We start from the raw sequence: 25167 nt of genomic DNA on the forward strand, positions 1-25167 counted from the left end.
TTTTTCTGTGTAAGTGGTACTGGGGAATTGAATTTAGGGCTTTGTGCATGCTAGGTGAGCACTCTACCCCTAGGCTATGCTCCCAGCCCCTAGAATACTTAGCTCTTTTTGTGTATGTGGGGGGGGGGGAGAGGGAGGTCATGGGGCTTGAACTCTGACCCTGAGCTTTTCAGCTTAAGGCTACCACCCTAACCCCTGGAGCCACAGTCCCACTTCCCATTTTCTAGTGATTAATTGGAGATGAGTGTCTCACTTCTTTAGTGCCTGGGCTGGTTTTGAACTATGACCCTCAGATCTCAGCTTCCTGAGTAGCTAGGATTGCAGGTGTGCGCTACCTTGCCTGGCTTAGAATACTTAACTCTTTTTTTTTTTTTTTGCCAGTCCTGGGCTTGGGCTCAGGACTTGAGAACTGTCCTTGGACTTTCTCAAGGCTAGCACTCTACCACTTGAGCCTCAGCACCACTTCCAGCTTTTTGCTATGTATATGGGGTACTGAGGAATCGAACCCAGGTCTTCATGAATGCTAGGCAAGCAGTCTACCACTAGGCCAAACTCCCAGCCCCCAGAATACTTAACTCTTAAAAAGACTCTTTCTAGCATTTAGAAAAAATATTTCCCAGCTCTACCAGCATGCATGGAAAGTTAAAAATATTCATAGAATAATAATAATATTCATGAACAGGCCTCAGTTTGGGCTGGATCTAACTAAATAAGAAACCCAATGTTTCAGGTGTTTATGATCCCCTTAAATGATTGCTTACCTGCTACGGTCACTGCCTCTGTCAGGCATAAGGTAACATGTTGAGTCTCCATGCCTCCTCCAGGAAATTCTGTCATTCCCTGAGAATCCCGATTTATTTGGGCTAACAACATTTTCTACCTTTAAGAAAAATATAGACATTTAAGAATGGTAAGGCATTAAGAATAATAATTAGGAAAAAGGTGCTAATTTGTGAACCTCAAAAGTGGTATTTGAAAGATGGTATTTTACTTAAGCCTAAAGAAAGCAGCACTGATAATACGGCGCAGTAAAGGCAAATCCTCACAGGGAAGCTTCAGAAATAAAGCTGGTTTGCTCTCAGTGAGATTACGGGATAAGAGGACCAAAAGAGAAGCTGGGTTCCAGGGCTCAGGTGCAATTCTAGCTACTTAGGAAGCAGAGATCTAAGAAGCATGTTTTGAAGCCAAAACCAGCTCAGATAAGAAAGTCCATGAGACAGCCAATTGTAGTGGCACACGCCAGTAATCCTAGCTATTCAGGAGGCTGAGATCTGAAGATAGCCTTTTAAAGCCAGCCCTCGCTAAAGACCCAGAGACTTTTATTTCCAATTAACCACTAGAAAACAGGAAGTGGTGCTGTGGCTCAAGGGGTAGGGCGGCAGCCTTGAGCGAAGAGCTCAGGGACAATGCCCAGGCCCAGAGTTCAAGCCCTATGACCAACACAAAAACAAAGTCCATGAGACTTTTATTTTCAAATAACCATCCAAAAGCCAGAAGTGGAAATGTGCCTCAAGGGGTACAGTGCTAATTTTGAGCACAAAAGCTCAGGGACAGAGCAGAGGCCCTGAGTTCAAGTCCCAAGACTAAAAACTTTTTTTAATTAAAAAAAAAAAAAACTAGTTTAGGGGCCAGGAGGGTAATCTAGTAATAGAGTGCTTACTTATCTTTTGCAAAGCGCTGCGTTGGATTCCACAGTACCACATACACAGAAAAGGCCAGAAGTGGTACTACGGCTCAAGTGACAGAGCACTAACCTTGAGCTGAAGAGCTTAAGGACAGGGCCCAGGCACAGGGTTCAAGCCCCACAACCAACAACAAAAAGATAAGTTTATATATTTTTTTCTTTTTGTTGTTGGTTGTGGGGCTTGGACTATGGGCCTGGGTGCTGTCCCTGAGTTCTTCAGCTCAAGGTTACCACTCTACCCCTTGAGCCACAGCCCCACTCCCACTTTTCTAGTGGTTAATTGTAGATAAGAGTCTCACAGATGTTAGTGCCTGCATTGAGTTTGAACTTCGATCCTCAGATCTAGCTTCCTTAGTAGCTAGGATTACAGGTGCAAGCCAGCCATCCTGCCTGCCTCTTTACTAACAATTCTAATGGTGTAACTCCTTTGAATAGTTAACTGACAGTTTAACAAAATGTATACCAGAAGGTTGAAAGGAGGATTTAAGGGGAGGAGGGTAGAGAGGATAAAAGAAACAAGGGATGAATACTGTCATAGTATTGAATATGTCTCTGTGAAAATGAAACTAGGTAACTTGAGGGAATGGGTGAGGTTGGAATACATGTGGGGTAAGGTGATAGATGGGTGACACTGATTAAGATGCATTGTAACAAACTGGCAAGCTTAATTGAAACCCTTTTGCACAAGTAGTTAAAGATAATAACAAACTAAGCATTTTACTAATAGATATTTCCTAGTGTATTTTTTTAACTTGTGTCTTTGAGATTCTCAACTAATAAGCAAGCTCATTTCAAAAAGTTCTCCAGCAATAGATGACACAGTACTCATTACCCTGACTCATGTAAGTGTAACCCACCCTGTACAAACCTCTATAATAATAAAGTAAATTTAAAACAAAACTAAAAAGGTCCCCAGCGGAGTTTAACATACATTCTTTTCATTCTTTTTTTTTCCTTTTTATGCCAGTCTGGGCATTCATTGTTTCTGAACTTTATTTACTCAAGGATATACTCTACCACTTCAGCCACAGCTCTACTTGCCAGTGCTCAGTGGTTAACTGGAGATTAAGAATCACATCTGGGGCCGGAGTTTAGCCTAGTGGTAGAGTGTTTGCCTAGAATGCAGAAGATCTGGGTTCAATTCCTCAGTACCACACACATAGAAAAAAGCCAGAAATGGTGCAGTGGCTCGACTGGTAGAGCTCTAGCCTTGAGAAAGCCCAAGGACAGTGCTGAGTCCCTGAGCTCAAGCCCAGGACTGGCAAAAAAAAAAAAAAATCACATTTGGGCTGGTTTTAAACTGAGATCCTCAGATCTTAGCCTCCTGAGTGGGTAGGATTACAGGTATAAGACACTATAGGGGGCCGGGAGTTTGGCCTAGTAGTGGCGTGCTTGCCTAGCATGCACAAAGACCCAGGTTCGATTCCTTGGTACCACATACGTAGAAAAAAGCTGGAAGTGGTGCTGAAGCTCAAGTGGTAGAGCTCTATCTAGCCTTGAGAAAAGTCTAAGGACAGTGCTCAGGCCCTGAGCTCAAGCCCAGCACTGGCAAAAAAAAAAAAAAAAAAAAAAAAGACACTATAGCCCAGCTAACACGAACTATTGACCAAAAAATACAAAAAAAATCAACTAAAAGTATGGACCTATACTATCACGACTCAATCAGACTTACTATCTATAAGTCTGCCAGCGATTCTGTTCCCTTTAACCTTACAAAGAGATGACAAATGCAAGTTTAGTTGTGTGACACAAGTGAAAGAGTGCCAAGTGAGCAGAGTAGGTGAATGGAAATGAGAAACACCACAGGACAGTGGGAAAACTTCAGGCTATATCTGTTGCACACTCCCCTCACCCCCACTCCTGATCTCCCAGTTCTAGGGCTTGAACTCAAGACCTGGACACTGTCATTGGACTTTCTCAAGGCTAGCACTCTACCACTTGAGCCACAGCATCACTTCTGTTCTTTTCTGTGTATGAAATAGCAAGGAATTGAACCCAGGGATTTGTGCATGCTAGGCAAGCACTCTACCCTAGGCCATGCTCTTGGCCTCTGTTTCTCACCCTTACTTTTTTTCCCTTAATCGAACCCATCCATGGTCATGTGCATGGTGAGTACTAGCATTCTACTCAGCAATATAATGAATGAATGAATGAATGAATGAGACAGAGCAACATGATATGATGTAAAACATGTACATTAACGAATGTATACTTTGTGTTGTTTTTAGCATTTTCTCAGCTGTTAGCAAACTAGAAGGTACTGGAGGCCAATAGTGCATGCCTGTAATCCTAACTACTCAGGAGGCTGAGATCTGAGATCTGTTTTTGCTTAATCTTTTATTTTGGGTTTTTTTTTTTTTGCTATGAAACATTTGTCTAATGTGCTATGGTAAATGTTAATAATTCATAGATTAATCTTATTCTAGAAATATCTACATGTTCACTTGAGATTAGCTTGAAGAACACTTTGAATTCTCATAGTAATTCTGGACTAATGATTCCTGTGATAAGATGATGAGGAGAGACTGGGGAAAGGAGAGTGGGAGAAAAACCTGGGAAGGTATATCAATGTTCAAGAAATAATGTACCCACTCCCTGACAAATATAACTGTAACCCCTATATTTGTCACCCTGACAATAAAATGCAATTAAAAAAAAAAAGAATGTACACTTTGGCTAGAAGTTTGGCCTACTGGTAAGATGCTTGCCTAGCAAGCATGAAGACCCATGTTCGATGCTTCAGAACCACATATATAGAAAAAAGCTGGAAATGGTGCTGTGGCTCCAATGGTAGAGCTCTAACCTTGAGAAAGCCCAAGGACAGTGCTCAGGCACTGTGTTCAAGGCCCAGGACTGGCAAAAAACAAAACCAAACAAAAACAGGTTCGATTCCTTGGTACCACATATATAGAAAAAGATGGAAGTGGTGCTGTGACTCAAGTGGTAGAGCTCTAGCCTTGAGAAAACCCACCCCAAGGACAGTGCTCAGGCACTGAGTTCAAGGCCCAGGACTGGCAAAAAACAAAACCAAACAAAAACAGGTTCGATTCCTTGGTACCACATACATAAAAAAAGGAGGAAGTGGTGCTGTGGCTCAAGTGGTAGAGTTCTAGCCTTGAGAAATACCAAGGACAGTGCTCATGCCATGAGTTCAAGCCCAGGACTGGCAAAAAAAAAAGTGCACTTTATATTTCTATACCCATAAGTGTTTCTACCTCCTCCCTCTTTATTTTGGTGGGTAGACTGAGGCTTGAACTCAGGGGGCAGGATGCTCTTTGCCTAGTTGTAAAAGAATAAACAGAGGGGCCAGGAGTTTGGCCTAGCAGTAGAGTGCTTGCCTAGCATGCATGAAGACCTGGGTTCGATTCCTTGGTACCACATATATAGAAAAAGATGGAAGTGGTGCTGTGACTCAAGTGGTAGAGCTCTAGCCTTGAGAAAACCCACCCCAAGGACAGTGCTCAGGCCCTGACTGCAAGCCCAAGACTGGCCAAAAAAAAGAATAATCAGTTACTACATTCATGTTCTTCATACTAAGTAGGCCAGGTACAAAGATAGACATTTTAATCCCAGCTACAGAAGAAGCTTAAATAGAGGACTGAGGTCCAGATAAGCCTGGGCAAAAACCTAAGTCCTTATTCAAACACTAACGTAAGCAGCTTTTTCTATGTATGTGGTGCCGAGGAATTGAACCCAGGTCTTCCTGCATGCTACATAAGCACTCTACTACTAGACCAAACTCCCACCACAATTTGTACATTTCTTTAAAGGCTTTCCTTTGAAGAGAAAGCTCAACTAGGGCAACCTGCTCCCATAGAGCTGTCTAGAAGTCTTTCCCCCAGGATTCATTTCACCATTCTCAACCTCTCAGACATAGCTGCAGCCAAGGGCCAATTACTGTTTAAGCCAGCAATAGACTATGGTGCTTTGCAAGAATGCAGAGTGCAAAAGAATCATCTCATAGATCATTTCACCCCAATTTCAAAAGAAAGACCAGGCAGTGTAATACTAAGGTTTGATTCCCAGCAGGCTAGTCCCTGAGAGGGTGATCTATTGAAGCCAAAAGTGTAACAGGGATTCCAGGACTGTGGATCACCTACAGAGGAAAGCCACAAGCAGCAGCCCCAGAAAGAGTCCATGTGGGTTGCAACTTACAAGATAGTAGGGTCAGGTCTGCCTAAAGACTCTGGAGCTCACCATCTACTCCAGGCACTAGATACAAAGTTTAGGATTTAATATTTGTGTGATAGATGTGAGTCTTGCTTTGATTTAGTTCTTCTTCACTACTTTTCCAGTCTCTTCTTTGGTATGAGAATGTCTCGCCATTTTAAGTTGGAAATACATAACAGCTTACTGCTAATAGTTTGCCTTGGAGACTTAGGAGACTTTGGAGTTGGACTTTTAAGCAATGCTGAAAGTGCTAAGACTTTGGGGACTCTTGGAGATGAATTAAATGCATGTTTAGGATTCAGGCCACAAGTGTTTGAGACTCAGGGCCAAAATGCTAATAGTTTGACGCTGAGGTGAAAACATGTTCATTAGAAAAACAAAGTACAAAAAGATAGAAAATGATGCCAGGCACATTGGCTCACGCCTATAATCCTGGCTACTCAGTAGCCTGAGATCTGAGGATTGTGGTTCAAAGCCAGTTCTGGCACTAAAGTCCTGAGACTCTTAGCTATGATTAACCACCAGAAAATGAGAAGTGGCACTGTGGCTCAAGTGTACTTTTTACCTAACTTATGTAACTGTAACCCTTCTGTACAATGCCCTTATAACAATAAAAAAAACAACAAAAATTTTAAAAACACCTAAATAGACTTTTTTTTTGCCAGTCCTGGGGCTTGAACTCAGGGCCTGAGTACTATCCTTGGGCTTTTTCCTCAAAGCTAGTACTCTGCACTTGAGCCACAGTACCACTTCTGGCTTTTTTTTTTTTGTCATTTATTTATTTATTTATTTATTTATTTTTGCACCAGTTCTGGGCTTGAGCTCAGGGCCTGGGCACTGTCCTTGGACTTTCTCAAGGCTAGAGCTCTACCACCTGAGCCTCAGCACCACTTCTGGTTTTTTTCTATGTATGTGGTACCAAGGAAATGAACCCGGTCTTCGTGCATGCTAGGCAAGCATTCTACCACTAGGCCAAACTCCCAGCCCCCGGCTTTTTTCTATGTATGTAATACCAAGAAATGGAACCTGGGTCTTTGTGCATGCAAGGTAAGCACTCTACCACATCAAACTCCTGGCTCCCCAATAGACATTTTTAGAAGATATTCAAATAACCAATAAATGCCTGGTGAAATGCACATCACTAGCTATCACAGAAATGCAAGTTAAACCCACAAGATACACTTCATATCCACTAGCATGGCTATGAGCAAAAAGAATAATAAGTATTAGCAACCAATTTTCCTCCCTAGATGGTGCAAAATGTTCGATAGTAGTTGGGTGTCAGTGGCTTACATCTTTAATCCTCACTACTCAGGAGTCTGAGATCTGAAGACTGGTGTGAAGCCAGTCCAGATCAGAAAGTCCATGAGATTCTTTTGTTTTTGGTGGGTCAAGGGGCTTGAACTTTGCCTGGGCACTGTCCCTAAGTTCTTCAGCTCAAGGTTACTGCCCTATCTTTGAACCAAGCCCTACTTCCTTGTTTTCTATAGATTATTTGGAGGTAAGAGTCAGCAGGCCCTTTTGTGCCTGGGCTGGCTTTGAACCTTGATCCTCAGATCTCAGCCTCCTGAGTAGCTAGGATTACAGGTAGGTGTCACCATGCCAGGCTAAGTCCATGAGATTCTTATCTCCAATAAACTACTCAGAAAAAGCAGGAAGTGGCACTGTGGATCAAGTAATGGAGCAGTTGCCTTGATCCAAAGGAGCTCAGAGACAGCATTCAGACCCAGAGTTCAAGCAAAAATTAAATTTTAAAAAAAGTTTAGCAGTTTTTTTTTTTTTTTTTTTTTTGCCAGTCCTGGGCTTGAGCTCAGGGCCTGAGCACTGTCCTTGGACTTTCTTAAGGCTAGAGCTCTACCACTTGAGCCTCAGCACCGCTCCCAGCTTTTTTCTATATATGTGGTACCAAGGTACCCAGTCTTCATGCATGGTAGGCAGGCACTCTACCACTAGGCCAAACTTCTAGCCCCTCTTTTTTCTTTTTGTGTGGTCCTAGAGCTTGGAACTCTGGGTCTGTGTGCTGTCCCTGAGCTCTTCAGTTCAAGGCTACAATCCTACCTCTTGAGCCACAGTGCCACTTCCGGTTTTCTGGTGGTTAATTGGAGATAGTCTGGGCTGGCTTTGAACCACTATTCTCAAATTTCAGCATCCTGAGTAGTTAGGATAACAGGTGTGAGCCACCAGTATGTGTGTGTGTGTGTGGGGGGGTGTCATGGGGCTTCAAGTCTGGGCCTGGTCGCTGTGTCCAACTCAAGGCTACCGCCCTACCCCTGGCGCATCAGTCCAACTTCCTGTTTTTCTGGATAAGTCTCCCCTTCTTTAATGCCCAGGCTGACTGTGAATCTTAATCCTCAGATCTCAGCTTCCTGAGTAGTTACAATTACAGGCCTGAGCCAATGTATCCGGTTTTGACTGACAGTTTCTTAATTCAATATAATGTTGATGGCTCACTCCTATAAGCTACTTAGGAGACTGAGATCTCAAGATTCAGGTTTGAAGTCAGGTTGGGCAGGAAAATCCATGTGACTATCTCCAATTAACAACCAAAATGCTACAAGTGGAACTGGGGTTCAAGTGGGAGAAGGCAAATTTTGACTGAAAAAGCTGAGACTGCACCCAGGCCTTGAGTTCAAGCCCCAAGTCCCCATGTAGAATTACAATTCAATCTTCTTTCTTAGTATATATAGCCAAGAAGCATAAAACCTATGTCACATGAAAGCTTGTTTTGGAAACATGCCTAATAGCAAAAACGTAAAAACATCCATATGTGTATTAATGAGTAAATAAAATGTGCTATGACCCTATGTATAATGGAAAAATTAAAGCACTGATGAAGTACTAACACGAACTGGCAAATATCAAGCTAGGCAAAATAAGCCAACTGAAAAAGATCACAAACTATATGATTTTATTTATTTGAAATGTGAAAAACACATAAATCTGCAAATTTAAGGGTAGGGAAGAAATAGGGGTGTAAAGTGTAGGTGGGGCAGTGATAAACATGTTCTAAAGTTGACTGTGTATAAATACAACTGATAAGAAATATACAACTCTGAATATATAAAAATTTATCTAAGATCAAATAATGTATTAAGGTATGTAAATTCTGTCAATAAAGCTGTTACTTTTAAGAAGTTAAAGTGGTGGGACTTTAAATTTTTAAGTATTTTCAAAATAGTCAGAATTCCCCAGGAAAAGATTATGCGTATTGTTGGTGCTTTGAGGAAATTTCCTCATAAATGAACTTAAAAGTATATACTGGCCCAAACCGGTATTCAGTATTACTGTCTTTTGTGAAGTACAGAACATAGTATTTTCTAGTAAGATTAAGGATAAAGTCAATCATAACCTAGGATCAACAATTTCTCACTGACTGACTCTGCTGATTTTACGACGTTTCCAAAATAAAGGCAGTTAATTTAAAACAAGTAATTGGCAAGTTTTTTGTTTCTTCCACTTTAAAATACTTCGTGTAACAAAAGAGGAAATTTAAGGGGGGGGGGGGAAGCAAGATCGACAAGAACAAAAATTTGGCTCAGGTCTTAAATTACACTCTTGGGCCAAAATGGGGGGGGGTGAGATAAATTGTTACCTTCCGATTTTCAATGTTAGGGATTTTTTTATATAAATTAAAAAATAACAGACAAAACACAAGGAAAACTAAGAGATCCGCCCGCGAATACGCGGGGGAAACTCTTGAAGCGGTGTGCAGACGGGGTCCCAGGCGGGCCCGGGGCCAGACCAGCAGCCAGCGCCCTGGGAGGCCGGGCGCTAACCGTGGCCCCGGCGTCCCACACGGAGACGCTCCGACTCGGCGCGCTTGGGGACACGCTCCCCACGAAGGTCAGGCGGCGTAAGGCTCCGGAGGACTCCACCCTCCCCACTCCCTCCCCTTGGCGGTCCTGGAGGGGAACAGGCGGGGCGCAGCGCGGAGACCAGATTGGGGGGGTGGGGGGGACGTCGGCAGCGAGGAAAGCTCCTCCGCCCAAGAGTGGCGGCTGGGGTTATTAATAAACTCCGCTTCTGCTCAGGCGCCGTACTAAGGCGGCCGTAGAATCGGCAAGGCCTGAAGCCCAGGCTAGGAAGCGGGAAGCCAGAGCCCAGGCCCAAGTGGGCCCGCGCCGCCGCGTTGAGGGCGGCGGCCGGGCGAAGAATAATGCACACTGGGTAAAAACACATTTATATACGAACCTCCGAGAAAATTTTCCAACAATTCCTTCGTCCGACCACCATGCACCAGGACAGGAAACAGCCGCCCGGCCCCCAGGCCCCGCAACTCGCATAGGAAGTCTGAGGCCCGCCCCCAGCTTCCATTGGGCTGTCATTATGTCAATCAGTGAATACTTCCTGCTTCCTATTGGTCCAAATTCAGGCGACGCCAAGGGAAACTCCATTAGCCCAGCACGTCATCCTAGCCGGGCCTTCCCGCCAGCGCCTGAGTGGCTCGCGCGAAGTGCAGAATCCAAGCTTCTGCGTCTGACTGGTTGGCAGAACGGCTCGTCCCAGCCTAACACCACTTCACTAAGACGTGAATTATGCCGATTCTGGGGCCCGGACGGCAGTCGCCATCTTGTAACGAAGGTGGGGGGCTGGTCCTTGTGATTACCCGGGAGGGAGAAAGAGTGACGGGCGCCATTTTCCCCAAAGGGGCGAGAACTCAGCTTGGGAGCTCCCGGTGGGCTTGATGGAGCACATTCTGGAGACCGGATGGCCTTGGCCTCGCGGTGGCCGGATGTTGTCTCTTCGGGAGGGAAGAAGACGTGCTGCGCTGCCTGCTCGGTCCCCGGAGACTCCCAGTAGCGGGCCGAGGCCTTCGGTCTCGGGCTGTGGTTTGCCGGGAGCTGGCATGTGCCGGGAACCGGCTTCTTGGCGTGCCGTCGCTTCCACCGTCGCCGGCCGGGAATAACGAGGACCAGTTGGCGGGACAGTGATGGTTCGGTCTCCGGGGCGACTCCCGCGGAGCCAGGCAGCTCGGCGGCCAGGGGCTTGGACTCCGCAGGGAGACGATGCGGGTGCTTCCGTGCGTTTATTTTCTTTTGGCTCTTGAGTTTGAAGTCGATTGAGATGCTGTCGCTGGGCTTGTATGTTCTCACCCTTTTGTGTGTCGTGAAATAAAAAGTCGAAACGGACGAGCCATGATAGCTCACGCCTGTAATCCTAGCTACACAGGAGGCTGCCAGCCCGGGCACAAAAAGACCTGAGACTGTCATCTCCAATTAACCTCTAGAAAACGGGAAGTGGGGCTTGGCTCAAGGGTAGGGTGGTAGCCTTGAGCTGAGGAGCTCAGGGACAGCGCCCACGCGCTGGGGTAGGGCGATAACCTTGACCTGAAGAGCTCAGGGACAGCCCCTGGTTGAGTTTAAGCTCCATGACCCACACAAAAGAAGTCTAAACCATGGGAAGAATATTGGGAATCCTGAAACCTAGCAAGAGTAGGTACAAGAGGGTTATGGCATGGGTGGTACTGTCTTTTTTCTCTCAACTCAACCTTTTTCCATACAATTTGCAATTCTGGAAGTATTCAGTAAACACTCACTAATTGTACCTAGTCCTTTTTCTTTTTTTTAAATATGTATTTCTGAGGAATCGAACCCAGGGCTTCATGCATGCAAGGCAAGTGCTCTATTATAAACCAAAATCCTGTTTTATTAAATTTTTACTTTTGATATTTACACTCCATGTGAAAGAAAATAGTTTGGACACATCAAAATATTTAAAGTAGTTCTGATTATTTTTTAGGTGATTACATTGGATTGAAACGTAAAGGTTTTGCTCTTTTCACGGTCTTCACAATTAGTTCTTAAATAAAATTTTCTGTCATATTCATATTGAATATATAATTAAGATTAAAATGCCTTGGGGCCTGGAGTTTGGACTAGTGGTAGAGTGCTTGCCGACCGTGCACGAAGACCTGGTTTCGATTCCTCGGTACCATGTACATAGAAGAAAGCTGGAAGTAAGTGCTGAGACTCAAGTGGTAGAGCTCTAGCCCTGAGAAAGTCCAAGGACCGTGCTCCAGCCCTTGAGCTCAAGCCCAGGACTGGCAATAAATAAAATAAATGCCTTCATTTAGAAGATAATTTTAGTTTTTGAAGCAATGAACATTTGCCTTAATAATCTCCACACTTTTCCTAACCCTAGGAAACTATGAAAGGGTTTTTGTTTTGTTTTGTGGGTTATGGGGCTTGACCTCGGCCTTGGTGCTGTCCCTGAGCTCTTTAGCTCAAGGCTACTGTCCTACCCCTGGCCTGGGGTTGTCCCTGAGCTCTTCAGCCCAAGGCTACCACCCTACCCTTGAGCCAAGCCCCACTTCCCGTTTTCTAGTCCTTAATTGGAGATAAGAGTCTCAGGTCCTATTGTGCCCAAGCTGGTTTCAAACCTTGATCCTCAGATCTCAGCCTCCTGAGTAGCTAGGATTACAGGTGTGAGCCACCATGCCTGCTTTATGAAAGTGTTTTTTTTTATTTTAGGCCGTAATTGCTTATCGCTTTCTCTTACAGTACACCTCCAGTACATTTTTGCTAGTGAAATGAAGTTGGAGGCTATCAGAATTCTGCCTGACGTAACTAGAAACCATATCCTCAGACCTCAGGGATTGTAGACCTATACCACTACATTGATGCGTTAAACACTTAAAAGCTGTTATCTGTGGGAGAAGATTCCTGGGTGACTTTTTTATGTACTAGGTCTTCTCCACCATTAAACACTAAAGAATTGAAAACCAAAAGTTTTTGGTTTCTTTTTTTTTTTTAATTGTGGCTCATGGGGCTTGAACACAACCTGGACTTTGTCCCTGAACTCTTCAGCTCAAGGCTTCCACCCTATCCTTGAGCTAAGCCCCACTTCTTTTCTAGGGGTTAATTGGAAATAAGTCTTAGGCCCTTTTGTGCCTGGCTGGCTTTGAACCTTGATCCTCAGATCTCAGCCTTCTGAGTAGTTAGGATTACAAGGGTGTGAACCACTACACCTGACCAAAAAGTTTGTTTCAGTAGAAGCTGTGGGTATAGATGCCTCATTTATCTCAGCACCTGTTGGTAAGGTAAAACCTACCACCCATTTCCCAGTTACAGGGAGAATAGATATAATGTAGAATGTCATAGAATGACAAACATAGCACAGTTCCTGTCAGTGATGCTGTACAAATCCTTGAAGTTTTCCTATCTCCTAGTTTCCACTATATGATTTATAGAAGTTTTTAAGCACTCTGTCTATCCACTCTTTTTTTTTGAGGGGGAGGATTGACCTTCCTTTTTATTATATTGCTATGTCTGTGTGTGAGTGCCAAACAAAACAGAATCCTGGGTGTTTTTATTGTAAATGGCATGGCAAACATTTCCACAGCTGGTCACTTTGTGTCTTTCTTTCATAAGAGCCTCTTAAAACTTTGAATAAAAGATTACTTACTAAATACATTTAGCCTGGGCACAGTGGTTCATGCCTGTAATCCTAGCTACTGAGATCTGATGACTATCCAGTCTTGTAGGAAATATTGGATCAAGAGCTGAGTCCTCTTATATCTAGAAAACTCATTTAATCCAAGTTACCTTCCACACTCAAAGTGACATACCATTTGACATTCTGGATCTCAGGGTTTAATGAAAATCTTTAAAGTGTTCCTTTGGAGTCTTAATAAAAGTTGGGTCAGGAGACGGAATGTGCTCACCACCTACCATGCACAAAGTCCTCAATTGGATTCCCCCAAACCATATACACAGAAAAAGCAGGAAGTAGCCCTGTGGCTAGTCTACAGTACACCAATAAATTGCACAGTAATCCAGGAATGAAATAACTCTGGGCCAGTTCTGAGGCCTGAATTCAGGGCTAGAGCATATACTCTTATCTCTTGAGCTGCAGCTTCAGTTCCACCTTTTAACCCCGTATGGTTCATTGGAGGCAAGAGTTCCATGGGCTGGCTCTGATCCCTAATTTTCAGATTTCAGCCTCAAGTAGTTAGCTTACTCATGAGCAGCTGTGTGTTACTTTCTTAAAATCTTTTTTTTTTTGTCAGTTGTACGGTTTGAACTCTTGGTTTGGGCTCTTCAGCTCATGTCTAGTGCCTTACCACTTTGAGCCATAGCACCACTTCCAGTTTTCTGATAGTTAATTGGAGATGAGTCAAATGGACTTTACTGCCAGAGCTGGCTTCAAATCTTGATCCTCAGATCTCAGCCTTCGGAGTAGCTTCTAAGCTACTCTGGTCAGGTCTTAAAATTCTTAATGCCTCTTACAGTAAAAGTTAAATGCAATATTTAAGCAGAAAAAATAAAGGCATTAGTTTAAGCCCCACAACCTAAAAAAAAAAAATTACTGCTTGGTAGGGACAGAAGCATAGCCTAGTGGTAAAGTGCTTGCCTAGCATGCATGAAGCCCTGGGTTCAATTTCTTGGTACCACATACACAGAAAAAGCCAGATGTGGCTCAAGTGACAGAGTTAGCCTTGAGCAAAGAAGTGTCCAAGGATAGTGCTCCCAATTTCAAGCACCAGAACAGGCAAAAAATGAATTACCCCTTAACTTTATTTTTATTATTATTTTTTTTTTTTGCCAATCCTGGGCTTGAGCTCAGGGCCTGAGCTCTGTCTTTGGACTTTTCGCAAGCCTAGAGCTCTACCACTTGACCCTCAGCAGTACTTCCAGCTTTTTTCTATGTATGTGGTACCGAGGAATTGAACCCAGGTCTTCGTGCATGCTAGGGAAGCACTCTACCACTAGGCCAAACTCCCGGCCCCTTTCCCTTAACTTTAGTCTAAAGGATAACACATACTCCTATAACCCAACACTCAGCCAAAGAAGGATCTCAAAATTTTAAACCACCAAGGAAATAAAAAGAAACTGAAGAACTTAGTACTAAAAAATAATCCCTAGGCTTCCCCTTCATCGAGATACCTTTATAATTAAAATCATCCTAATTTGAAATAAACCCATGTCATTTTTTTTTGGGGGGGGGGAGGTAGGCTTGAACTAGCTAGGCCTGGGCACTGTCAACTCTTTAGCTCAAGGTTAGTGCTGTACCACATTCAGACACTTCCAGTTTTCTGGTGGTTAACTGGAGACAAGAGTCAAATGGACTTTACCAGAGCTGACTTTGAACCTCGATTCTCAGATTGTAGCCTCCTGAGTAGCCTGGATTACAGGCATGAGCCATCAGTGCCAAGCTCTTTTTTTTATCCAGTCATGCAGTTTGAACTCAGGACTTGGGCACTGTTTCTGAGCTTCTTGCTCTACCACATGAACCATAGTGCCACGTGTAGTATTTTATTTCTGTGTTACTCAGGAAGTGAACTTAGTACTTCATGAATGCTAGGCAAGCACTGTATCCCTACCACTTTCCCAGGCCTCATGTTATTTTGTGAGCACAAAACAATTTTTTAGGGCCTGGAGTTTGGCCTACTGATAGAGTGCTTGCCTAGCATGCACGAAGACCCAGGTTCGATTCCTGGGTGCCACATACACAGAAAAAAATCTGGAAGTGGTGCTGAAGCTCAAGCGGTAGAGCTCTAGCCTTGAGAAAGTCCAAGGACAGTGCTCAGGCCCTGAGCTCAAGCCCAAGACTGGCAAAAAAAAAAAAAAAAAAACTGGGAAGACTGTTATTAGTCCGTAACTAATATGAGTTACTCAAGTGGCTGATAACTGAAGATAAGTAGTAGTTCAGAGCCAGCCCCAGAGGGAAATTCCATGAGACTCACATGGCCAATTAACCACTAAAAAGCTGGATGTGGAACTGTGGCTCAAGTAGATTACTAGTACTGAACGAAGCTAAAGGACAGGATCTAGGCCTGATTTCATGCCCCAGTATTCACACATTCACACACAAATAATACCTTGAACATGGGATGTAACTCAGTAGCAGAGGATTTGCCATGCAAACCAGGGACCTTTGTTGGATCATCAGCTGCTTAAAGAGCAACTGTGAAGATGCTCAGGAAGCTGAGGCAGGAGGTTTGAGCTCAAGGCTCACCTAGGTAGATGAGCCAGAACCATCTCAAAAAACAAAACATTGAGTGTTGATGGCCTATGCCAGTAATGCTAGCTGATTTGGGAAGCAAAGATGGAGATTGATGTTCCAGGCTAGCCTATACAGGAAAGTTAATGAGACCTTATCAAAAAATAGCTGGTGTGCAAGACATCCTATTGATGGTGGCTCATGCCTGAAATCCTACTCTGGAAGCTGAGATTTGAGGATCACTGTTCAAAGCCAGTCCAGGCACAAAAAAACATTCAGTGTGGGGCTGGGAGTTTGGCCTAGTGGTAAAGTGCTTGCCTAGCATGCTTCAAGTCCCAAGTTCAATTCCTTAGTACCACATATACAAAAAAAGCTGGAGGTGGTGCTGTATAAGCCCCAGGACTGGGAAATAATAAATAAATAAATAAATAAAAAGCATTCTGTTCATGGACTGGGAGTGTTGCCTAGCTGTAGAGTGATTACCTAGCATGCATGAAGTCCTAGGTTTGATTCCTTGATACCATATACACAGAAAAAGGCAGAAGTGGTGCTATGACTTAAGTGATCTGAGGGTTATGATTCAATGCAATCAATCTCAGGCAGGAAACTTCTGCTCCTGAGACTTTTTTGCTCAAGGTTGGTGCTGTATCCTTGGGCCACATCTCCACTTGTTTCTCTGGTGAATTGGAAATAAACTTCATGGACTTTCTTACCCAGGCTGACTTTGAACTGAGATCCTCTGATCTCAGCCTCCTGAATAACTAGGATTACAGGTGGACACCACCAGGTAGCTGGAATTTTAGCTCCTTAAAAACCAAAATGTTGTAGACAGCACTGTGGCTCAAAGTAGAAAAACATTAACCTTGGGCACAAAAGCTCAGACAGTACTCATGGCCTGAGCTCAAGCATCAGGACTACTCCCTCAACCAAAAAAAGAAAAATGGTAATCCAGGGGCTATGAGTTTGGCCTAGTGGATAGAAAAAGCCAGAAGTGATTCTATAGCTAGATGGCAGAGTTTCAGCCTTGAGAAAAACCCAAGGACAGTGCTTAGGCCCTGAGTTCAAGCCCCAGGATTGGACAAAAAGGGGAAAAAAAAAAAGAAGAGGACCATGAAAAGTTACTCTCCATTTAAAAAAACTTTATGGTAGTCCTAGGGCTTGAACTCAGGACTGACAACTGTTTTTGTGATGAGGCTGATATTCTACCACTTGAGCCACAATTCCACTTCTGGCGTTTCCAGCCAAAACAGAATGAACAGATCACAAATACTTAAATGTAATTCTCATTCATTTTACAAACATCTAAAAGTATATTTTCTTTTAATTATTGTATATCCTTAACACATACATAAGGTAACAACATAGTTTTTTTTCCCTCCTATTGTGGTTCACAGGGCTTTAGAGCCTGGGTGGTGTCCCTGAGCACTTGTGCCCACGACTATAGTTCTACCACTTCCTTTGAGCCACAGCTCCTATATTTTCTTGTCCAGGATGATTTTGAACCAAGATCCTCAGATCTCAGTCTCCTATTTACAAGAATGAGCCACCAGTACCTATTTAATGCAGTTTTTACGGTCCTTTTGTCATGTTTGTTTCAAAAGGCTACCCCTGCGGTTAGCAGCAGCCTACTCTATACTCTAGTTTCTCCCCTAAGTAAACCAGCCACTGCCTTATATTGGAGTGAAAACGTTTGCATGGCAGAAAAAGTGAGAATTCATTGCTTAAAAAAAAAAAAGTCTATGTACAACTAATTATGTACAAATAGTACTGTACCATATCCTACAAACCCAAGCATTATGACTTAAGAGCTACAAGAAATTTAAGTTGCCTGGCTGGTGGTTCATGCCTGAAATCCTAGCTACTTATAGGAGGCTAAGATCTGAGGATCAAGGTTCAAAAGCCAGCCCAGGCACAAAAAGACCTGAGACTCATATTTTCAAATACACTCTAGAAAATGGGAAGTGGGGCTTGGCTCAAGGGTAGGGTGGTAGCCTTGAGAAGAGTTCAGGGACAGTGGCCTAAAAAAAAGAAATTTAGATATAAAAATTAAGATATATATATATATATAAAAAATTAAGATATATTTGAGGCCGGGAGTCTGACTTACTGGTAGAGTGTTTGCCTCGCATGCATAAAAACCCAGGTTCCATTTCTCGGTACCACATACATAGAGAAAAAGCTGGAAGTGGTGCTGTGGCTCAAGTGGCAAACCTCTAGGCTTAAGAAAAGTCCAAGGACAGTGCTTAGGCCTTGAGTTCAAGTCCTACACTTGACAAAAAAAATTAAGATGTGTTTGATATATTAGAAACGATTTAAACATTAAGATGTTTCAATCTGTATTTATAGAGATTAAATTGGATTATGACACAGACAAACCTTCCTTCTCACCCATGCCAGTACACATTTCCTTCAAACAAAATTTCAGAAAACAGGAAATTTCGTTCTGAACATGGGAATAACTAAAACCTTTATTAGATGTTTTTTTTTTTCAGTAACAATGTGAAAATTGGAATTTTCAAATAGCAGAATTCTGAAATCTTAAAAAGTAGACTAGATATAAGGGGACAAAAAAGTTAAGACCAGAATGTCAATAGTATTCAGAGCTCCACTCTGTAGACAACGTTGTAATACACAACTCCTTTTTATTTTACTGATTTTATAGACTTGTGAAATCCCCTAAAGCAACCTAAGGTATACACTTGGTGTCCAACTTTGGGGGAAAAGGGAGTAGAAACACACTTGATTAACAGTTTTCAACCACACATTTTAGACATTTTTTTTCTTATTTTTCCCCAAGATTTTAGTAATAAATTCATAAATATAGGAAATAATATCACTCCTTCAATGTTAAAATAGAAAACCAAACAGTGCCAACAGCAGTGGCTAAATTACTGGTATACAAGAAAAACACAACACCAATGAGTTTTCTTAATTATGCATTTTAAATATCAATATGTGCATTTCATTTTACAGTTATAAATTTTCTAATCTGTTTTAGACAACAGCATGTAGTAGTTTTGAATCCACTGAGATGTTGCTTTCAATTTGAAATATTTGTGTATACATGTATATAAAAAATAATCCAATGTATGAGTCATCCTACAGATGTTTAAGATCAGTCAAAGCTTACTTTTGAACATGCAGTTAGGAAGAGAGGGAAGCAACCAAACCTCCCTACCTGTATTGTTGCTGGCTTGTTTTTGCAGTGGTATCAATAGTGGTTTATGGAGGGAACCATGTGCCTTCAGCCTAAGTAGTTAACATCAGATACCACAATTTAAGAGGGGTAGAAAACATGGAGAAAGGGGAATAGGCAGGCTTAAAAAAACAAATTAACTATGTATTTTGTACACTTATACAGGATAAAAACAGGCCAATGGGGAGGAGATATAATTAAGAACAAAAGTGCAATCAAATCATGACGTAATAGCCGAATTAAGTTGTTTTAATAGATTGCATATATAGATGTTTAGCCATATTCTAAGATCAACTCTTTAAGAGTAGAACTTCATATATCCAATTTACATGCTTCAGATATTACCTTTCCTATTTGTTACAGTAAGGTCTTATATCCAAATATCCACTTGTACACTGAGAACTTAAAGGAGGGGGGGAGGGAAGGACACAGAGGGAGTTGCCAATTTTTAGCAGCAATGAATATCACTAACCCCTTTTTACATACCGAATTCAAGTCACTATCAGAGGTGAGTGCACCACAGTCACCAGGTACAAAATTGCTAGTTCATTTTTAAATTAATAATTAACCTGAAATTACCCCAACCCCCACCCCATTATATCCCTTCTTATAAACAGCAAACATTTTTGCTTTTATACATAGGCTAGCAGGCTTGTTTCAATATGAAAGTGCTAATTCATTTACAGATTTTTAAATCAGTTATGTAGTGCTACAATAAATGTCCAATAATCTACACGGAACAATCTTTGATGAACAAAAATGATGAAGAATGAATAAGGCTATCAGATTACCTTATCATATTTACATATAAAGGTTACCCAATGGTAAGGAAGAGACAGAGATCGGACAAATACTCATAGGTGTAAAAATTACATCTACCTTTGAGCTTTATACTGTAAATGAGACATTTTAAATAGTCCTGTAGCCCATGCCTATTTTTTTTCCTCAGAAAAAGAAAAGCTGCCTTCATGACATCCCCTCTTGTTTCAGATTTCCACAGTGTCATTTGAAGCTTCAGAGTCAGGATCTTACTTTCTTCAAAAAATAAAGAAAATTCCCCCTCCCCAAGTTTCCCCTACCCCAATCCCTCTGGTTTTTCTTCCAGTGCCAGGTCGCATGATCAGGTCCCACCTCCTGGAGTTTTCTTGTCCATCTATTGATCATTAGTTTAGAATAGATAACATGAACCAGTTCTGGAACCACTACTAGGAGGAACACAAGCTCTTCACTACAATCACACAGCAGGAAAGGAAGTGAGAAACTCAATTCATCCCTGGTGCTGGGCCTCCAAAATTAAAAGAACTTGGCACAACTGGAGCACTGAATTTGTATCCTCCATGTTTCTCAATCATTTTGGATTCTAGAAAACAAATAAAAACCTTTCAGTCTTTGTTCAATTCCAAATATGTACTACAAAAGACAATCTGTTGTATATCATAAACGTTGTGTTCACTATACTAAAAAGAAAGCAACTATGCCTTATATAAATATGTGGATATTAGATCCAAAAAATACAATAGCAACAACTCAATACTCCAGTACTTAAGGTCATTCTTTTAAGTGCTATTAATTGGATTAGCTATGAACCTTTGTATTAATTTATTCTTGCTGCTTCAGAGAGTTTACAGTAAGAAGCAATTTCACTTAACTACGCATATAGCCCACATACTTTCAATAGTAAACCCCTGCATATATAATTTTATTTTATCTTTTTTTCTTTTTTTTTTTTTTTTTTTTTGCCAGTCCTGGGCTTGAGCTCAGGGCCTGAGCACTGTCCTTGGACTTTCTCAAGGCTAGAGCTCTACCGCTTGAGCCTCAGCATCACTTACGACTTTTTTCTATGTATGTGGTACCGAGGAATTGAACCTGGATCGTCATGCATGCTAGGCAAGCACTCTACTACTAGGCCAAACTCCAGGCCCCCATATATAATTTTAAAGCTTTACAGGCCAGGAGGGTGGCCTGGTGGTAAAGTGCTCATCTAACATGCACAAAGTAATAGGTTCGATTGCTCAGACCACATACACAGAAAATGCAAAAAGTATCCAAGGACAATGCCCAGGCCCCGAGTTTGAGCCCCAGGAATAGCCAAGAAAATTAAAGTTAAATTTACAAAGTCAGTATTAACTTATATTAAAAAAAAAAAAGAGGTTATATTCACTAACACACCATGAGCTGCTCTTCTTTGATCTGCTAGAGTTGCTATGTCCTGTAACTGTTTTCTTTGTTCTTCATTAAGACCATGAGTCAAAGCCTGATACCACACAGGATTACGATTCTGAATAGCTGGAATGAAACAAAACAGGAGAAAACAGCATTAACAACAGAAGTTGATAGTTCCTTTCTACTTTGTTCCCCTAATTCACAAATATAGAATACTGAAATTCTCTGCTCTATTTTATATTCCTGAAAGAATTTTTCAAATGAAAGGTATTGGGGATAAAAATTCCAGTTTGTGGCCGGGAGTTTGGCCTAGTGGTAGAGTGTTTGCCTAGAATGCCCGAAGACCTGGGTTCGATTCCTCGGTACCATATACATAGCAAAAAGCCGGAAGTGGTGCTGATGCTCAAGTGGTAGGGTGCTAGCCTTGAGATAGTCCAAGGACAGTGCTCAAGCCCTGAGCTCAAGCCCAGGACTGGCAAAAAAAAAAAAAGAAAAAAAAGAAAAGAATTCCAGTTTGCCTTCTGCCTCAAAATCAATTTACAGAAGAAAGAAGAGTTTAGGAATAAAATTAACTCCCTCTAAATCTTCACAATTGGCTGGGAAATGAAGCTTAGTAATAGTAGAATGCTTGCCTAATATGTATGAAGCCCTGGGTTTGATTCCTCAGTATCACATAAACAGAAAAAGCTGGAAGTGGCAGAGTGCCCCAGGACTGAGTTCAAGCCTATGGACTGGCAAATAAAATAAACAAAGCTTCAGAGTTAAATCAACTAAAATACAGATCAAATTCTTAAGATTTGTTTTTTTGATGGGCCTGAACTCGCCCGGGCACTGTCCTGAGCTCTTTAGCTCAAGGCTACTATCCTAAAATGTCTCCCCCTAAACTGGCTTTCAACCTTGATCCTCAGGATCTCAGACTCCTCATTAGATAGGATTACAGGCGTGAGCCACTACTCCGGCTTAAAAGAAATTTCTTTTTGAGGGGGATGGTACAGGGGCTTGAACTCTGGGTCTGGGCATTGTCCGTAAGCTCTTCAGCTCAAATCTACAACACTGCCGCTGGATCCACAGCCCCACTTCCAGTTTTGTAGTGGTTAATTGGAGATAAAAGTCTCATGGACATTCGTGCCCAGGCTCACTTTGAACTGAGATCCTCAGATCTTGGTCTATGAAACATTTATCCATGAATAACCACCAAAGAGGTAGATGTGGGGCTGTGGTTTAAGTGGTAGAGTGCTAATCTTGAGCAAAGAAGAAGTTCTGTGCACACAGGCTCTGAGTTCAAGTCTTAGGATACACACACACAGACTCTTTTCTTTTTTCTGTGGGTCATGGGCTTGAACTCAGCCTGGGCCGGGCCCTGAGATCTTCAGCTCAAGGCTACAGCCCTACCCTAGAGCCATGAGTCTCAGGTGCCTGAACTGGCTTTGAACCTTGATCCTCAGATCTTAGCCTCTTCAGTAGCTAGGATTCTGTTAAAAAGCCAGCTTGGCCTAGTCTTTTTAGTGAAAAATAGGCCTAAGTAACACTAAATAAGATTTGTTCAATGAAATGGCTCTGCCAGTGAGTCGACTTACTTTGAAATATAGCTTTAAATATCTGATATTCATCAACAGGGTTGTCTTCATCATCAATGATTGTAGAGTAGCCTTCCAGAGCTGTCTCCTCAGCATCGTCCTCTTCCCAGTCTTCATCATCTCCATCTTCTCCTGCTTGCTTGGCTAGAATCTCCAAATATTCTTGACCATCTTCATCAATATCATCTTCATCACTCCCAAGTTCCTCTGCAAAGTCATAAGACCAGTAATGAGATATTTTGTTACTACAAAAGTGGCAGTCATCTCAACACTTACAGTAAAAACTAGAAACCATGAAGTTCAAGAAATGTTTCAAGAACTGGTATTTAAATACAGACTTTACCATAAAAAGACACTGTATTCCAAACCTGAGCTACATCTCCAATACTTAATGTATTCGCAATGCTAGAGATTTGATGTAGGATCAAGTATCTTGATACTTTCTTGCCTTTGCTTTCCACTGGACTGTATAGTACACATATCAAACTAAATACTCATAATTTTTTTTAAAAATCCATAGAACTTCTAATTTTTGAGAATTACATTATAAACCCTATTTTAGATTCAAAGTTTATTTTTGTTAGCCTCCTGAGTGCTAGGACTGCAGATATAAGCAACCACACCTATAGTCTTCTATGATTTCTAAAAACCACTGTCAAGTGGCAGACAGGTACTATTATCCTAATTTGATATATAACAAGGAGCACAACAATACCTAATTAGCAGGTACCCTGTACTTGGGAGGCTGAGATCTGAGGATTGTGATTCAAAGCCACTATGGGCACTAAAGAAGGTGAGACTCTTATCTCTAATTAATCACTAGAAAATGGAAAATGGGGCTGTACCTCCAGGGTAGGGTGGTAGCCTTGAGCTGAGGTGCTCAGGGAAAGCGCTCAGGCACAGACTTTAAGCCCCAAAATCAACCAAAAAATAAAACCAAAAACCCTAATTATAAAACCACAAAATTATCACTGTACCTGGCTTTTATTTATATTTGGCTCTCCAGTGCCAAGCATATATAAAGTGAGCAAATATTTATTGAATACACACCATAATGCTAAGGAACTGCTCTAAATGTTGGGAGAAACTGATGTGCACATGACTCTGGAGTTTGAACTCTAGGCTTGGGCTTTTGTACTCTACCACTCAAGGCCTTTTAGTATTAATTAGAGGTAAGACCTCACAGCAGTTTCCTGTCTAGGCTGACTTTGAGCCATACTTTCAGATCTTGGCCTCCTTGAACATAGTGAGAAGACAGTCTATAAATTAACAAACTGAATAGCATTTGGCTATTATCATAGACCTGTTGAGAGAGTGGGCCAGAAATAAGTTCTGCCTAATAGTATATATAACCAGGCATGTTTTGTACTTTCCCATCACAAAATCCCTTACCAGTTTCATCATCATCTTCAGCTTCATCATCATCATCGCTGTCGTTTTCATGTTCTGCATGACAGGCATATGCTCTTTTTAATCCATTAAATAAAAGAATAAAAGCTGGCAAGATCTGTCCTGAAACTTGATTTAAAACTTGTGGTATCTGTTCCATATCAATAAGAGCACATAGACCCAGTACACACATCTTTCTATCATGAAGCCTAAAAAAGATAAGATAATTTTCCTTTATTTTATTAAAATAAGAAGAACCCCTCATAAAAGTACACTTTATTTCACTTTTTTTCCCCTGCCAGTCTTGGAATTTGAACTCAGGTCCTGGGCACTGTCCCTGAGCTTCTTTTGCTCAAGGTTAGCCCTCTACCACTTGAGCCACAGCTCCACACCTGGCTTTTTCTGTTTATGTGGTGCTGAAGAATTAAACCCAGGGCTTCATGCATGTTAGGCAAGCGCAACCACTATGCCACATTACCAAACCCTCTTTATTTCACTTACCCTAGAAAACAGTCGACATCATTAAGCCATTGTGTAATAAAATGATTTGTAACTGGTTCAACATTATTAGGGAAGCGTAGGTTTTCTAAGGTATTGAGTAGTAGGTGTGGATTATAATACAAAGCTGCAATTGCAACTTGCAGGCACATTGTTCGAAGTTCACTTGTCTTAACCTCTCTTGTCAGTCTCTCTAATGCTGCCTCCACAAATAAGGGAATGCACTGTAAAGAAAGAATCCAAAGTATTTCAAAACTGTAATTAACGGTATCTAATGAAATTTGCCCATATTAACTTGTTATATAACTTGTTGCATAAATCTTTGCCCCATTAGGTGACCTATATTTAATTGAGGGCATTGCACAAGAAAAGCTAACATTGGCGTAATTAAGTCTTCACTAAGATTCACCATTTACAAATCCCAATGTTCCTATTCAGACATTCAAAATTTTCATTTACTGAATCTATTGGAATTCTTCAAGCTACCTTGAAGAATTGTCATATTTCTATACATATTGAATGCATGATCATTTTTAGTGTTGTTAAAT

General features: G+C 41.8%; 2 protein-coding genes across 6 annotated transcripts in view; both read right to left on the bottom strand.

Annotated features, from left to right (window-relative positions):
* The window catches only part of Znf143 (zinc finger protein 143), a 39476-nt gene extending 29211 nt beyond the window's left edge, over positions 1-10265 (bottom strand). For 2 of the 4 annotated variants that reach the window (XM_090348169.1, XM_090348168.1), the window contains exons 1-2: positions 10046-10127; positions 762-880 (exon numbers count right to left, since the gene is read on the bottom strand). In XM_090348169.1, coding sequence (XP_090204295.1) covers positions 762-873 — 112 coding nt within the window. In that variant the 5' untranslated portion in view covers positions 874-880; positions 10046-10127. Of the gene's footprint in view, positions 1-761; positions 881-10041 lie in introns of all 4 variants that reach the window. The other 2 variants (XM_090348171.1, XM_090348170.1) reach the window with 2 other exon arrangements.
* An 8450-nt stretch (positions 10266-18715) lies between these two features.
* The window catches only part of Ipo7 (importin 7), a 52016-nt gene continuing 45564 nt past the window's right edge, over positions 18716-25167 (bottom strand). For both annotated transcript variants that reach the window (XM_090348173.1, XM_090348174.1), the window contains 5 exons: positions 24623-24843; positions 24125-24330; positions 22733-22939; positions 21162-21278; positions 18716-20352 (listed from right to left, as the gene is read on the bottom strand). In XM_090348173.1, the coding sequence (XP_090204299.1) occupies positions 20255-20352; positions 21162-21278; positions 22733-22939; positions 24125-24330; positions 24623-24843 (849 nt within the window). In that variant the 3' untranslated portion in view covers positions 18716-20254. The remainder of the gene's footprint in view (positions 20353-21161; positions 21279-22732; positions 22940-24124; positions 24331-24622; positions 24844-25167) is intronic.

The sequence above is a fragment of the Megascapheus bottae genome, chromosome 16 (genome assembly GCF_031878675.1).
Source record: "Megascapheus bottae isolate mThoBot1 chromosome 16, mThoBot2.hap1, whole genome shotgun sequence".
In the NCBI taxonomy this organism is placed as follows: domain Eukaryota; kingdom Metazoa; phylum Chordata; class Mammalia; order Rodentia; family Geomyidae; genus Megascapheus; species Megascapheus bottae.